This window comes from Symphalangus syndactylus, chromosome 19 (assembly GCF_028878055.3).
Source record: "Symphalangus syndactylus isolate Jambi chromosome 19, NHGRI_mSymSyn1-v2.1_pri, whole genome shotgun sequence".
In the NCBI taxonomy this organism is placed as follows: Eukaryota; Metazoa; Chordata; class Mammalia; order Primates; family Hylobatidae; genus Symphalangus; species Symphalangus syndactylus.
Window position 1 is genome coordinate 36,815,541 of NC_072434.2, and position 13,757 is coordinate 36,829,297.

At 35.4% G+C, this 13,757-nt stretch overlaps 1 protein-coding gene across 1 annotated transcript in view; it reads right to left on the reverse strand.

Moving 5' to 3' along the window:
* The window catches only part of HMCN1 (hemicentin 1), a 438,669-nt gene that overhangs the window by 295,825 nt on the left and 129,087 nt on the right, over nt 1-13,757 (reverse strand). Inside the window, exons 3-4 of the mRNA XM_055234444.1 lie at nt 13,160-13,318; nt 11,954-12,076 (exon numbers count right to left, since the gene is read on the reverse strand). Coding sequence (XP_055090419.1) covers nt 11,954-12,076; nt 13,160-13,318 — 282 coding nt within the window. The remainder of the gene's footprint in view (nt 1-11,953; nt 12,077-13,159; nt 13,319-13,757) is intronic.

Below are 13,757 nucleotides of genomic sequence, written 5' to 3' on the forward strand. Positions count from 1 at the left end.
GCATCCAGATATCTGCATAAGGGGCCTTTTGATTCTTTGTCTAAATAACAATCTGTGCATGCAAAAGGTAAGCCCCATGAGGTTAAGAGAGAACCACTTTTTACAAAGGAAAAATTACATGAGATAAATAAGATAAAAAGTCCTAGAGTTCACACAGGACCAGTAATTACATGAGTTCTTTTCAGCCTCATTGAAATAATGAGACCTCATTTAATACATGGTGAAATTAGAGGAGGCCACAAAAGGGCCACATCTTATAGGTAGAACAAAATTATCCATGGAATAAAGGTATTTTTAAAAACTCATTCTATAAGAACTTTCTAAAAAGCCTCAAAGGATCAACTAAATCTACAAGTAACCCACTCCCTGTCATATAAAGTCCAATGATTTTTAAATGAACACAACAAAATCCAATACTCAACAATATCTAATATCTAGTCTACAATCCAAAATCACTAGACATACTAAAAAGCAAAAAAAAAAAAAAAACATGACCTATATCTAGTCAATTGATTAACAAACCCTCAAGTGACAGAAATGATAGAACTAGCAACTAACAACATTAATTATGAAGGGAATCCAAATTAAAACCACAATGAAATTAAAATACATTAGAATGACTAAATTTTAGAAATTGAAAACGCACAAGGAACCGTACAGCAATGTTCATAGGAGCTTTATCCAAAGTAAATAAGCACTAGAAACAATTCCAATATCCAACAACAAACAAATTGTGGTATAAACAAATTGTGGTATATCCATAAAATCAAATGCGCTAAGTAAAAAGGAATGAACTAATGATACACACAATAACTTGGGTAAATTTCAAAAACATTATACTCAATTTAAAAATCTAGACCAAAAATTTCCATTTATATGAAATTTTTTAAAAGACTAAACCAATCAACTGAAGGAAAACAAATCAGTGGTCAACAGCCTGAATGATAGGGAGCAGAAGTGAGTGAAAGGGGGCATAAGGGAAGTTTCAAGGGTGGTTGAAATGTTCTGTATCATAATTGTAGTGGAATATATAAGCATATACATTTGTCAAAATGCACACTTAATATGAATGCATTTTGCATTTTAATTCATGCAGACGAATAATACCGGTAGAAAGTATTTTGTCAGTATATTAGCATATATTGAAATCTGATTTATATCAACAAGAATACAAAGATAAATGTCATAAGCATGCTTTCTTTGTGTTCATAATGAAGTGAAAGACACACAAACACATATATATGTATATATTGTATTCACTCATTCTTTTCATTATTCAAAAGCATAGTAATTGAACATTACTTTAGGGTAAATTACTACAAGCATTTAAAGCAAAACCCTTGTCCTCCCTGCCCTCAGGAGCTCACAATCTGGCACTATAATAGAGATCAGAGAAATAAGAGAGTACGATGAAAGAAAAGATAGATTCACATAGGCAGAAGAATTCAAGAGGCAGCTATGATGGAGGACTCTACCTTTTGCCGTCTTTGTAAATGCTCTCCCTCACCAGCTATAAATAAAATTTACATTTTTAGGCCTTGATTTTTGTCAAATATGAGCAAAAATTGTCTTCTTATAATCTTTGAAGAGTTGAATGCATTATAAATAATTATTTCTCATGGTTGAAAGCCCAAGGTGATGGCATCAGATGAAAAAAATTCATAAAATATACTTCACTTGCTATTTCCATCCTAAAAGCTAAGTATTATTTTTATCATTCTTTATATTATAATTTCTGAAGTGGGAAAATGGTGACTTCCAGGCTTATAGCTTTACATAAATGAATTCCAAACAATTTCATTTTTCTGTGGCAATTAACCCATATCAATGCTTTTTAAACTTTTTTTAAAAAAACAAGATACTTTTGTCAAATCAAATAGTACACAGAAAAGAAATGTAAAACAGGTAAAAGCCAAACTGTTCCAAGATCTACCCTAAACAAACTCTGCAGAGCTCTGTTTAAAACCACTTAGCTGCATAATCAAAGAATAACATTAAAACTGAAAAAAAAACTGAGGACTGAGGCAACTCATTGTAATATATGAAGAGAACAGTTCTAATTGAGTAAAGAAGAGAAGGCCTGTACTTAAGGAAGAAGCAAAACAGAAAGTAGAGTCTGGTTCATGATTTTGCTTCTGGACAGGGGAGATTTCATCCCTCTCCTCAGAGATTCCAAAATCTGGCATCTTGAGACATCGTATCTATGTCTGATTTGTTCTTACATCCTCATAGCTCATAGCATAGAGTCTTGCTTACAAACCTATAACATGAGTATATGAGGCGTGTTTGAAATTTTTTTTGTTAGTGGAAATGGCTTCACTATTTTTCTTTATTTTAAAAACAATACCTCCACAGTAAACAATAAGACATAAAAGAAAAAATATTAAAATTATCCATAATCATACTATCCAGTGATTGCCATTATCAACATTTTTAGGTATGACTTTTTCATTTGTCTAGAAATATGCATACATAAATGTAAATGAATATATTTTTAAACTGCAATCTTACCAGACATATACTTTTAAGAAACATTATTCAAATTAATAATTTTACTTGTTTTATTAATTTATTATTTAAATTATTGCATTCATTATAATATTATTGCATTAATTTGTTAATTTAATAAATATTATTTGAATAAATAACGGCCAAATTTTCACAAATGCATTCACTAGTTCCTGAAGACTTTCTCCTTTTTTACAGATGATATTGATATTCAAATTTTAAATGGTTTAACAATATCATGTGTCTTTTTCCTAAGTTCATAATAAAAAGAAGTTAATGAAATCACCCAAAAATCATATTTTAAAGTAAATAAATTTCTTGTGTCTATTTAAAATTACAACTAGAATTCTGAATTTTTTTTTCCTTTCTCTTCATTCAATCACTCATACTAAAGCTGTTTAAATTATGTGGTATATGACTTTAAAGTACATTTTTCTTCTGGGGTCTGTGGCAAGAAAGAGAAAACCATTTGTAATTTTTGTCACAAAGCCAAATCATGACCAAAATATTACAAGGGAGCTCTCAAAAGTAGCTCACACCATCTCTCAAAAGATTTTGCTTTTATAACCCTATTACAGTCAATTCACTCTTGGAATGCATAAGGAAACCTGGAAAATATATGAAGCATGGACTCTTTCTATTTATTTATCCTGGGTCATAAGGAAATTTCTCAAATAAAACTTCCCTTACTTTGACTCTCAACTCTTTCATCTCCCCTTTGCTATTGCAGAATCAGAAGCCAAAACTAGATGGTCCTTGATGAATATTTTTAGGTTGAACCAAATGTAAGCAAAGATAAATCATGATATATGTTTGGTATTTAAATGGCATTTGCAACTTAATATTTTCATGGAACTGCTTACTGCTTCATTAGATAAGCTCACTGTTTTCAAAGCCATCCACTGGTTCATAATATACAGAAATATTTAAAATAAGACCTTCAATTTTCTTCATACTTTGTATACTAAATGGTTTAAACTACTTAAAAAAAAAAACAATATTCATACGTTTTTTCCAAAGGTTTAAATTATCTTTAATTGATACAATTATTTCTTCTAGAGATAATAGCCAAGGCTTTTCTACTTTAAAATAATATGTACCTGCTGTGTTTAGTACAAAAGTTATAACTTTTTATTTCAGATGGATAGTAATTATGTAATGGAGTTCCTGGGTAGGTAATTATGAAAAGCAAGTTAGACAATTATATAAGATCTTCTATGTCTAGAGATTAACAACAGCCAATTACCTTGGCCCAAATTATTCAATTGTCATTATTAAAGAAATAATACTATTGTGTTTTCCCCTCAATTACATAAATGTAAGGGAACCAGGCACTTCTTCTTCTGCGGAAAAGATGTAATAACAAACCTTTTGCATTTTTCTACTTTCTGTGAGAGAGAGTTAGTTGCTTATTATTCAATCATAGGTGCTTTTTAACAAAAAAAAAAGCTTTAAAAGGAATATCTTAAAATTAAATATATAAAATATAAAAGGAAATATCCAAATTGTTGAGGCTGTGTGAAAACTGCTCAATAGAAATTTATTTGTCTCATCACTGCTGTTTTTTTTCATGTTCCCTTGTGTTCCTTTGCAGTTCCCAATGGGTAAACTCTTCGAGAGATCATGGTCAGCAATTTCAAAGGCTAACTAGTTGTTTCAGTTTTAAATATCAAGCATTTGGGACAATTTTTCTTAATTCAAATCTTTAGTTTCCACCACAACTCCAGTAAAAATAAAGACCAAATGGGGAGAATAGGTACTGTCTTTCAAGACAGTGTGGATTTTTAATGAGTTTTTCAAAGACTTTGAGGTTGACACAGTAACTTTTTGGTAGTTAAGATTTTTACAAACCCAGAATTAGCAATGCAGGTAATTGACTGATTCAGTTATCTCTAACATCTCACAGTCAAACTTGATATTTTATTTAGCTTCTAATCAAAATAGAGTCAGCTAAATAAATAGGTTTATTTATGTTTCTATTTCATTTGGTCCTGTTGAAAGCATGCAACTTATTGGCTAGTGTTTACCCTTAAGTAACCTTTCTTTTCTAACAAATATTCCTTGAAGCATTATATAAGCCTCTTTCTCCTTAGATACAGGTCTTCTGTGCTTTTTTGGTATTTTAGGAAGAAGTTTTAATGAGTGATGTCCATTCTGTTTTCTGAATTTTATACTAGAGATCAGATACCATGATTGTCTTATTGGATAATACTTTCATACTGAAACTTAACGTTTCACAGGCAATGAGTTCTGTTGTGTAGAGATGATCCCACTGCACATTACAGAATCTATTGCTGCAGTTTATAACTAGTGCTTCAAACAGTTCCCAGAGCCCATATACAAAATCATGAAATGAAAGACAGGCACTCTCATTTAAATCATGTATTCCCCACTTCCCATCCCATATCTGGTCCCATCCCCTGCTGTTTCAGACTGCAGGAGAGCTCTGCTTGACTTTTGGCATATTTTTTCTAAATGATATTCTGTTGAGAGCAGTCATCTCCATCCATCCTCTCTCCCCAACATTTGTGAGAAATATTATGTACTATGTACTCTTTAAAAGTCGTTACGAAAACTGTTCACATGCTCAGAAGCCTACAGACAAAGATAATTTTTTAAGCAATAAATTAAGGACTTCATTTTTTGTTTTATCTAAACAAATGGAAACAAAGTACACATGACTTCATTTAAGCATATTCCTGACCTATAAGCACTCCCAGGTGCCTGGAAGTGAAAAGGTAACTATGTAACTGGAACATTAGCATTCCTAGCACATACTCATACAGATAACATGTCAATCTTAGCACAAAAAAAAGAGAAAGAAAGCATTCCACTGAAACTAAAGTTCAGGTACGCATTCCTTTTCTGTTGTGTTTGTGGATGTGGAGACCTACATTTATTTTAAAGAATCGGCTCTGAACATCTCCATTCCATTTTCCACAGGTGAATTCAAAGAAAGGATACGTGGAAACATTTACACATTGTTTTCACACATTTCCTGTAGCTCTCTAGAACATTATAGTTGTCCCTGATACATTTTCAAATTTCAGAGGAAACACCCGTTTCTACTTATTTTCAAGGTCAGCATTAAGGTTTTGTTTTTGAAATAATTTCTGGAGTGAAACAGGAATGGGGAAAAACAAAATGGCAGATTCCTAATTTTAGAGCACTAATTGTCCAAAACCCCAATTTCCAGAGTCTCATCATTGAGCCCATATGCAGAAAGCTCATGGTCTAAAGTCTAGTCCTAAATGGCCATTAGCCAAAATAGCGGGAAGAGGCTGTGCAGATTCATACTCCAGCAAAGTTTACAGTTTTTTTTAAGCATTGAACTCAGGGAAAAAAACTAGCAAGAGAAATAAGTCCAGTAATCTCTAATCTATGAGGCTTTTTCATTGCCAGGATTTGAATTTTTCATGAATGTGTTGCAAAATTGTCATTTTGTTTTCCTGGGTTCAGTTTATTTCATTTGAAATACCTAGTAAGCTCAACTCTCCTCTGCCTATTAGAAAACCAATGGTCACTAGAACATTTTGACTAGCATGTATCACTAAATAAAAATAATAGCAGTTAGTATTTATCGATATGTTCTAAACCCAACAACACTATGAGGTAGAAACTATCATTCTGTCCATTTCACAGATAAGGAAACTGACCCACAGAAAATAGCTGAGGTCACATGGCTGGGATATGAGCCATGGTCCCAGAGCGTTAGTCTTAACTACCACACAATACTGCTTGTGCTGAATCTTTTCTGCTTACCCCTCCAGCTTCATTTTCTAATAATCATTTCCATCTGGCTTTGCACCCTGGGATGCTGACTTTTTTTTTTTTTTTGAGACAGAGTCTTCCTCTGTCACCCAGGCTGGAGTGCAGTTGCACAATCTCGCCTCACTGCAACTTCTGCCTCCCGGGCTCAAGCGATTCTCTTGCCTCAGCCTCCTGAATAGTTGGGACTACAGGCGCGCGCCATCATGCCCGGCTAATTTTTGTATTTTAGTAGAGACAGGATTTTACCATGTTGGCCAGGATGGTCTCAATCTCTTGACCTCGTGATCCACCCACCTCGGCCTCCCAAAGTGCCGGGATTACAGACGTGACTGCGACCAGGGATGCTGACTGTTATGGAACACATCAACAGGGCTCCTTGGTTCCCTAGCTTCCAGTTGGATTTGGGAAAACACCAGGAAATACGAAGGGGTTGGGTACATATTCCCCTGGTTCTATTGTTATAGAGCTTCAGTTACTGATACCCTGCCTCTGTAAGAGAGAATTACAGAAGTAATTATTTATTGAAATGCTATTTATTGCTTAATTGTACATTTGAAAATAAAGAGTGTAATTGGGTTGTTTGTAACTGAAAGATACATGCTTGAGAAGATGGCTATCCCATTGTCCATAATATGCTTATTTCATATTGCATGCCTGTATCAAAACATCTCATGAACCCCATAAATATATACACCTACTATGCACCCACAAAAATTTAAAAAATAACAAAAGAAATGTTTTTATTGTAATGGTAACATCTGTTAGAATCGGACCAATACAACAGGCTGGTAAGTTTTTTTCGAGGGAAGGGAATGTTACAGGATATGAGTTGGGGGAGGTGGGAAAAAGGATAGGGAAGCTCAAGACAAGCGAATTATCTAAATAACAGTGATCTTTTGTGTTAGCTTCTTTGACACAGGGATATAGCATCTGTGAGAAACTTTGAGATTTCCAACTTGGACTTTTTGTTACACCAAAAGGAAGCATTAATTAAATCAACTGACAACCCACCCAGCATATAAATAAAGGAGTAATACTGCAATAGTTTAGTTCCTTGTCTGTATTCAAAGGTGAATTAAGGACATCCTTGAGATGTATTGTAAATTGTGTTTCCAAAATGTAATACCATACAGTGATTTATAGACCACTGATGCTTAGCCAAATAATTTCTTCACTTTGGTTCCCCTTTTATGTTAAATAAAGATGAAAGAGTCGTAGATCTTCTACTTAATCATTTAAAAAAAAAAAAAAAAGAAACAGAACGCAGTAAAAACTTCACTTTAACTCAAGAGAGAGTTGATATAAAATATATCCTCCAGGTTAAGAAACTGATTAAATAGGTTAAGAGAGTAAAATATAACACTACACTTTCCTTTAGAAACAGCAGATGAAAAGTCTTGAGTAAAAGGAAAGGACTCAGTGCATGTGTGGCTTCCCTGCAGTTCTTGTGTCTATTAAATGTGAAGATACCAGTATAGCATCTATGATCCCTAGAGTCCGTAATGTTTACATAATAGAATAATTTGGAACAGTGAGAGAAAAGAAATGACTAAATTACATGCCAAAAATTTTGCAAATCCAATTTTAACACTGTCACAATGCTTCCTATTAACAAAATCTTCCATGGTGGTAACTTTCTTCAAGGAATATATTGACTTGTACAGTTCCAATAGGAGCTTCACAATATTTTTTTTTTCCACACACATTGAAAAAAGAAAACTGTCCAGCCTCTTCTTGGATTCTCCTGCTCATATTTATTTCCCAGTAACAATCAGACATCTAATTTCTAGCAAACATGATGGCACAATTTTCCCCACTTTAAAAGCATAATACCAACACTACCAGTGTTACAGTAACACTAGTTAATATTTATTGGGCACTACTCTGTGCCAGACCTTGTGTGGAACATTTAAGTGCATTATCTCACTTGACCTTAGAGCAAGTTTCTGAAAAGGATAATTCTATTATCTCCACTTTACAAACAGGGAAACTGGGACTCACAGATTCCATGTCACAAAGAAATATACAAGTTTTATCATTTAAGATGCATTTACTTTAAGGTAACTGAATACGCAACTCAAATTGGCTTGAACAAAATATAATTTCCTGAACTCTGGAGGTTTAGCAGTAGGATGGGTTTGATTGTTAACTTAATCCAAGATACTCCTAGCTAAAATTCCTTTGATCTCGTTAGCTCAAAGTAAATGAAACATCCTTTCCTGCACCAGTTGGTGAGGTGGTTAGAATTACTATGATGAATAGATAAATAAAGCCTCAGCCCTGTCGTGGGCATCAAACTCCAGTTTATAAAAATGGACAACTTTAGCAATGCTTCTCTCTAGTGCTTTTCTGCAAAAGCTAAATTTAAAAATTAGAATATCAGTTGATGATCCAGGAGAGAAACACTAACAATAAGCCAGTGGGTTAAGTTTCTGTAATATATCCATATTTATAAAATTTTCTGAATTTACACCAAATTTTTATAAATTATTCTTCTTACAAATTATCTGGTAATTGTCAGAATTATTAAAAATTATTAGAACTATAAAAATTATGTATAATATCATGCTGTATTAGTCCTTTCTGATGCAGCTACAAAGAACTGCCGGAGACTGGGTAGTTAATAAAGGAAAGAGACTTAATTGACTCACAGTTCTGCATGGATGGGGAGGCCTCAGAAAACTTACAATCATGATGGAAGGAGAAGCAAACACATCCTTCTTTACACCATGGCAGGAGAGAGAAGTGCTGAGTGAAGCAGGGAAAGGCCCCTTATAAAACCACCAGACCTTGTGAGAACTCACTCACTGTCATGAGAAAAGCATGGGGGAAACTGCCCCCCATAATCTAATCACCTCCGATGAGGTCCCTCCAATGACTTGTGGGGATTATGGGAACTACAATTTAAGATGAGAACTGACTGGGGGGCAGTGGGGGGAGACACAACCGAACAATATCACACGCCATTTAATAAAGGCTCTAGGGCTTGTAGTTTCTCTACAGGGCTTAGTTTCTCCATTTAAGACACTATATTATTTCATTTTTATGTAACTCGATTTTCCTTGGGTATGTGGATATAAATGGAGTCACATTCCCAGGGCACAAGTTTTGTTGTTGTTGTTGTTTTTCTGGCTCTGAAACCCACTACTAATAAGTCCTATGGTTCTTCTTAAATTGAACCCCATTTGTTTTAGGAATTTTTTTTTTTTTTGATGGAGTCTCACTCTGTTGCCCAGGCTGGAGTGCAGTGGTGTGGTCTCAGCTCACTACAACCTCCACCTTCCGGGTTCAAGTGATTCTCCTGCCTCAGCCTCCTGAGTAGCTGGGACTACAGGTACATGCAACCATGCCCAGCTAATTTTTGTATTTTTAGTAGAGACGGGGTTTCAACATATTGGCCAGGCTGGTCTCGAACTCCTGACCTTGTGATCCACCTGTCTCTGCCTCCCAAAGTGCTGGGATTACAGGGGTGAGCCACTGTCAATCTCTTTTGGGAATCTCTAAGTGTTGTCTGACTGCTCACAAACAGGTCCCACTGAACAAATATTCTTTCAAAAGCTTAGGTGCCAGCCATGTGTCTTCTTGCCTCTTCTATAGTACTTCTGCCGGGAATGACCATGTCCAACAGGTATGGCATATTCAGCATACTGGCCCCAACACCCTATCTCTCTCCACTGCACACCACCACCACCTCTCACCTAGAACCTCACAAAACTCTAAGCAAGTGATGTACAAGCTGATGTAAGAGAGAATGATACTCTTCCTCACTTAAGTCCCACTTAATGCTGCTCACTGTACCCTAGAGTCTTACAGAATTCCAGGTTGAAGACAATTTCTATGAGCAGCTTTTCCTTCTTTAGGTTCAAGTACAGTGTATGAGATAGGACAAGGAACCCAGTGTCTGAGAGAGTCCTGCACTGTTCCCCAATCCCTTTCTTCCCAGGTTCCCAAATTCTCATGCAAACATTGACTCAAATTAACTGTTGAGGGCTCCCTGTGTAGTCATCAGACCCTTCCCAGGAATTTCTGAGTCACTAGAGTGCACACAATAAAAACCTAAGCCATAACCCTCTCTAAAACTGTTTCTTCCAAGAATACATTTTTAAGATTAATTTTATAGATCTATTTCAATATGTTGATTAAAAAAACTTTTCACTAGATTGTTTGCTCTAGAAATTTGTAATGTCCTATTAGTTCCACCTTGATATAATAAGAACTCTTTAGCTATAAGAGAACTACTGAATCATTTCATTTAAGACACAAATGAGTCTGACATGAAATTAATAGAACTTGTAGAGATACAGTGACCACATGAATCAAATATGAATTATGCCATGGCACACATTTACCTATGTAACAAACCTGCATATCCTGCACATGTACCCCAGAACTTAAAAAAAAAGACTAAACAAAAAATAAAAATAAATTTTAAAAATCCCTTATCTTTTTTTTTTTTTTTTTTTTTTTTTTGAGACGGAGTCTCACTCTGTCACCCAGGCTGGAGTGCAGTGGTGCAATCTCGGCTCACTGCAAGCTCCGCCTCCCGGGTTCACGCCATTCTCCTGCCCCAGCCTCCCGAGTAGCTGGGACTACAGCCGCCCGCCACCACGCCCGGCTAATTTTTTGTATTTTTAATAGAGACGGGGTTTCACCGTTTTAGCCAGGATGGTCTCGATCTCCTGACCTCGTGATCCGCCCACCTCGGCCTCCCAAAGTGCTGGGATTACAGGCGTGAGCCACCGTGCCCGGCCCAAAATCCCTTATCTTTGTATTGGTATGTTCCTAGAAACTTAAATGAGAGCCAAATATATAAATGGGTTTAAAAAAAATGTCATGAGTGAGGCCAAGGAAAGACAGCAAAATGGACAAAGAAGAAATTATGGGCCAGGTGTAGTGGCTCATGCCTGTAATCCCAGCACTTTGGGAGGCCAAGGGGGCGTGGATCACAAGGTCAGGAGATCGAGATCATCCTGGCTAACATGGTGAAACCCCGTCTCTACTAAAAATACAAAAAAAATTAGCAGCTATTCGGAAGGCTGAGGCAGGAGAATGACGTGAACCCAGGAGGCAGAGCTTGCAGTGAGCTGAGATTGTGCCACTGCACTCCAGCCTAGGTGACAGAGCGAGACTCCACCTCAAAAAAAACAAACAAAAAAAATTATGAAAAACCTATCTAAAGGACTTAAGAAAATATTAAATTTTCTTACAATATAATTTATAAATATTATCAGTTTTTTGATAACTACATAGTTACTAGTTAGTCATAGTTTTTTACTTTTAATCTTAGAAACCAAACCTCATCAGAATTTTGCTCAATAATTAACTTTTTCACATTCTACTTCAGTAACCAGTTTAGCCTCATTTTAATAGTTATATGAAAGTTATTCATCAAAAACACAAATTGACCTTACTGAACAACTACAAAAATTTTTGATTCCAATAAAATTAAACAGTTAAACAGTTTGTTGCTATAAGTAATACAATCTAAAAATTAACATTAAATAAATATACGTATATTACTTCACATTATTCAATGCCTTTATTGAACTGTGGCCTAGGAGTAATACCTTTTGGTTAAAATTGTTTTTGAAATCAAATCTGTCATAATTAGGCTGGCCTAACTGATTTTGATAAGGCAGCTGGTAATAAAGTAGACTCCCTTTATTAAACTGACCTCATTAACTTGTTTTTTGTCCAGATGGAACACTTGACCAGAACTTGTAGAGGCAATTTCTTCATAGACTTTATATCCAATATGGGTCCTGTCATCACAATCTCCAGTCAGAACAAATACCACCTATGATTAAAAAAAAAAAAAAAGAAACAGTGTAAAGGGTTTCCAGAAATAAAAAAACATATGTATTGACTACCTATTGTGTTACATTACTGGACAAGTAGAATATGTGAGTGTGTGTGTGTGTGTGTGTGTGAATGTTTATATAATTATTGACTTTATACTCTGTTTAATAGTGAACCCAGATAGGAACATAGTGATTTATGTTTTAGAAGTGTAGGCTAAAAGCTGTAGAAGTAGAAGTGAGACCACGACTATGCTAGATCACCAAATGGCCTCAGTTCCTCACGCCCCCCTGTATCACTCAGTCAAAAGATTCTGAATTCTTCTTATAAAAGAGGTAGAGCTTATTTTGTCATCTGTGAATCTAAGCTTGTCCATGTGACTTCCTTTGGCCAATAGCATGAGGCAAAAATGACATTCTACAAGTTCTGGGCTGAGACCAGAGGGCTTATGTATTTCCATTTGCTCTCAAGTGTTTCTGCCATGGCCATGAGAAGGACATGCCTAAAAAACTAACTTACTGGTCTCAAAAAGAGGGTAAGACAACTATGAGGCAAAGCCAGGTCTCCTGACAGTCAAGCTTAGATAAGCAAACCCCACACTATTCCCTAGACACACCAGTGAGCAAGCCTGGCCTAGATCAGCTGAGCTCTGCGAACATGTGAGAAATAAATGCTTATTGTTTTAGACTATTGAGTGTTTGAAAAGTTTGTCATGCAGCAATAGCTGATACAGTGAATAACTCTGACTCAGGCATGATTCCACATCGGAGATAACATTGGAATATAAGCCTTTTTTGGTTAGGCCTATGTTTTGTCAGTTATAAGGAAAAGATGATAACAAGTACCTTAATTAAACCCCAATCATGTCTTCTCCATACTGAAAAACAAGGCATTCATATGGTATGTATACATATCACATATATGTTTAATATGTTTAAATTAGATGACATACATATTGGAGAACATACATGTGGATAGTTATAATTATTGTTATTGACCACACATGGAAGAGTCAAAGAGGATAGGCAATCTCTTACATACTGCATTTAGACAGAAACGTTTGGGGTTCATTCTTACTCACTTGTGACTGTTTCTGTTGGATAAGTTGCAGCACCTCGTGGGTGAGCCGGTAATCTTTGGACCGAGCATCAGTGAAAACATAGATGAAAGAACCAGGAAGAGAAATTTCCAAGGCAATTTTTATAGCTCCAATACTCATTTCTGGACAATCACCACCACCCTGTTGAGTGGAGAGAAAAATTCAATTACCTCATCAGCAAAAACAATTGAATATTTTGGTTATAACAAGGTGCTTTGGGAGTTTTAGAACCAAGCAAGTTTTCATTTTTATTTTCTGTCAGTTTGGCACTTTGTTCAAGAAGGGATGGAAGATATGTAAAGTGATATGAACTAGAAAAATGTGTACTTAAGGATAAGTTAGAAATTCACCCAAAACACACAAAATAATAGCTATATATTTTTAAAATTAAATGTCTATTCACTCTGCCCTCTCTTACACGATGATCTCATATACCCCCTCTTCTCTTACTTTTTCTCATTCTTATTTGATGACCTTGCTTATTATATTGAGAGGACAGAAGCAATCAGAAGAGAATGTTCATAAGCTCCCACCACAATACCTGTTAACCTACCCGCAGAAGCAGCCTGATGCCCGCCTT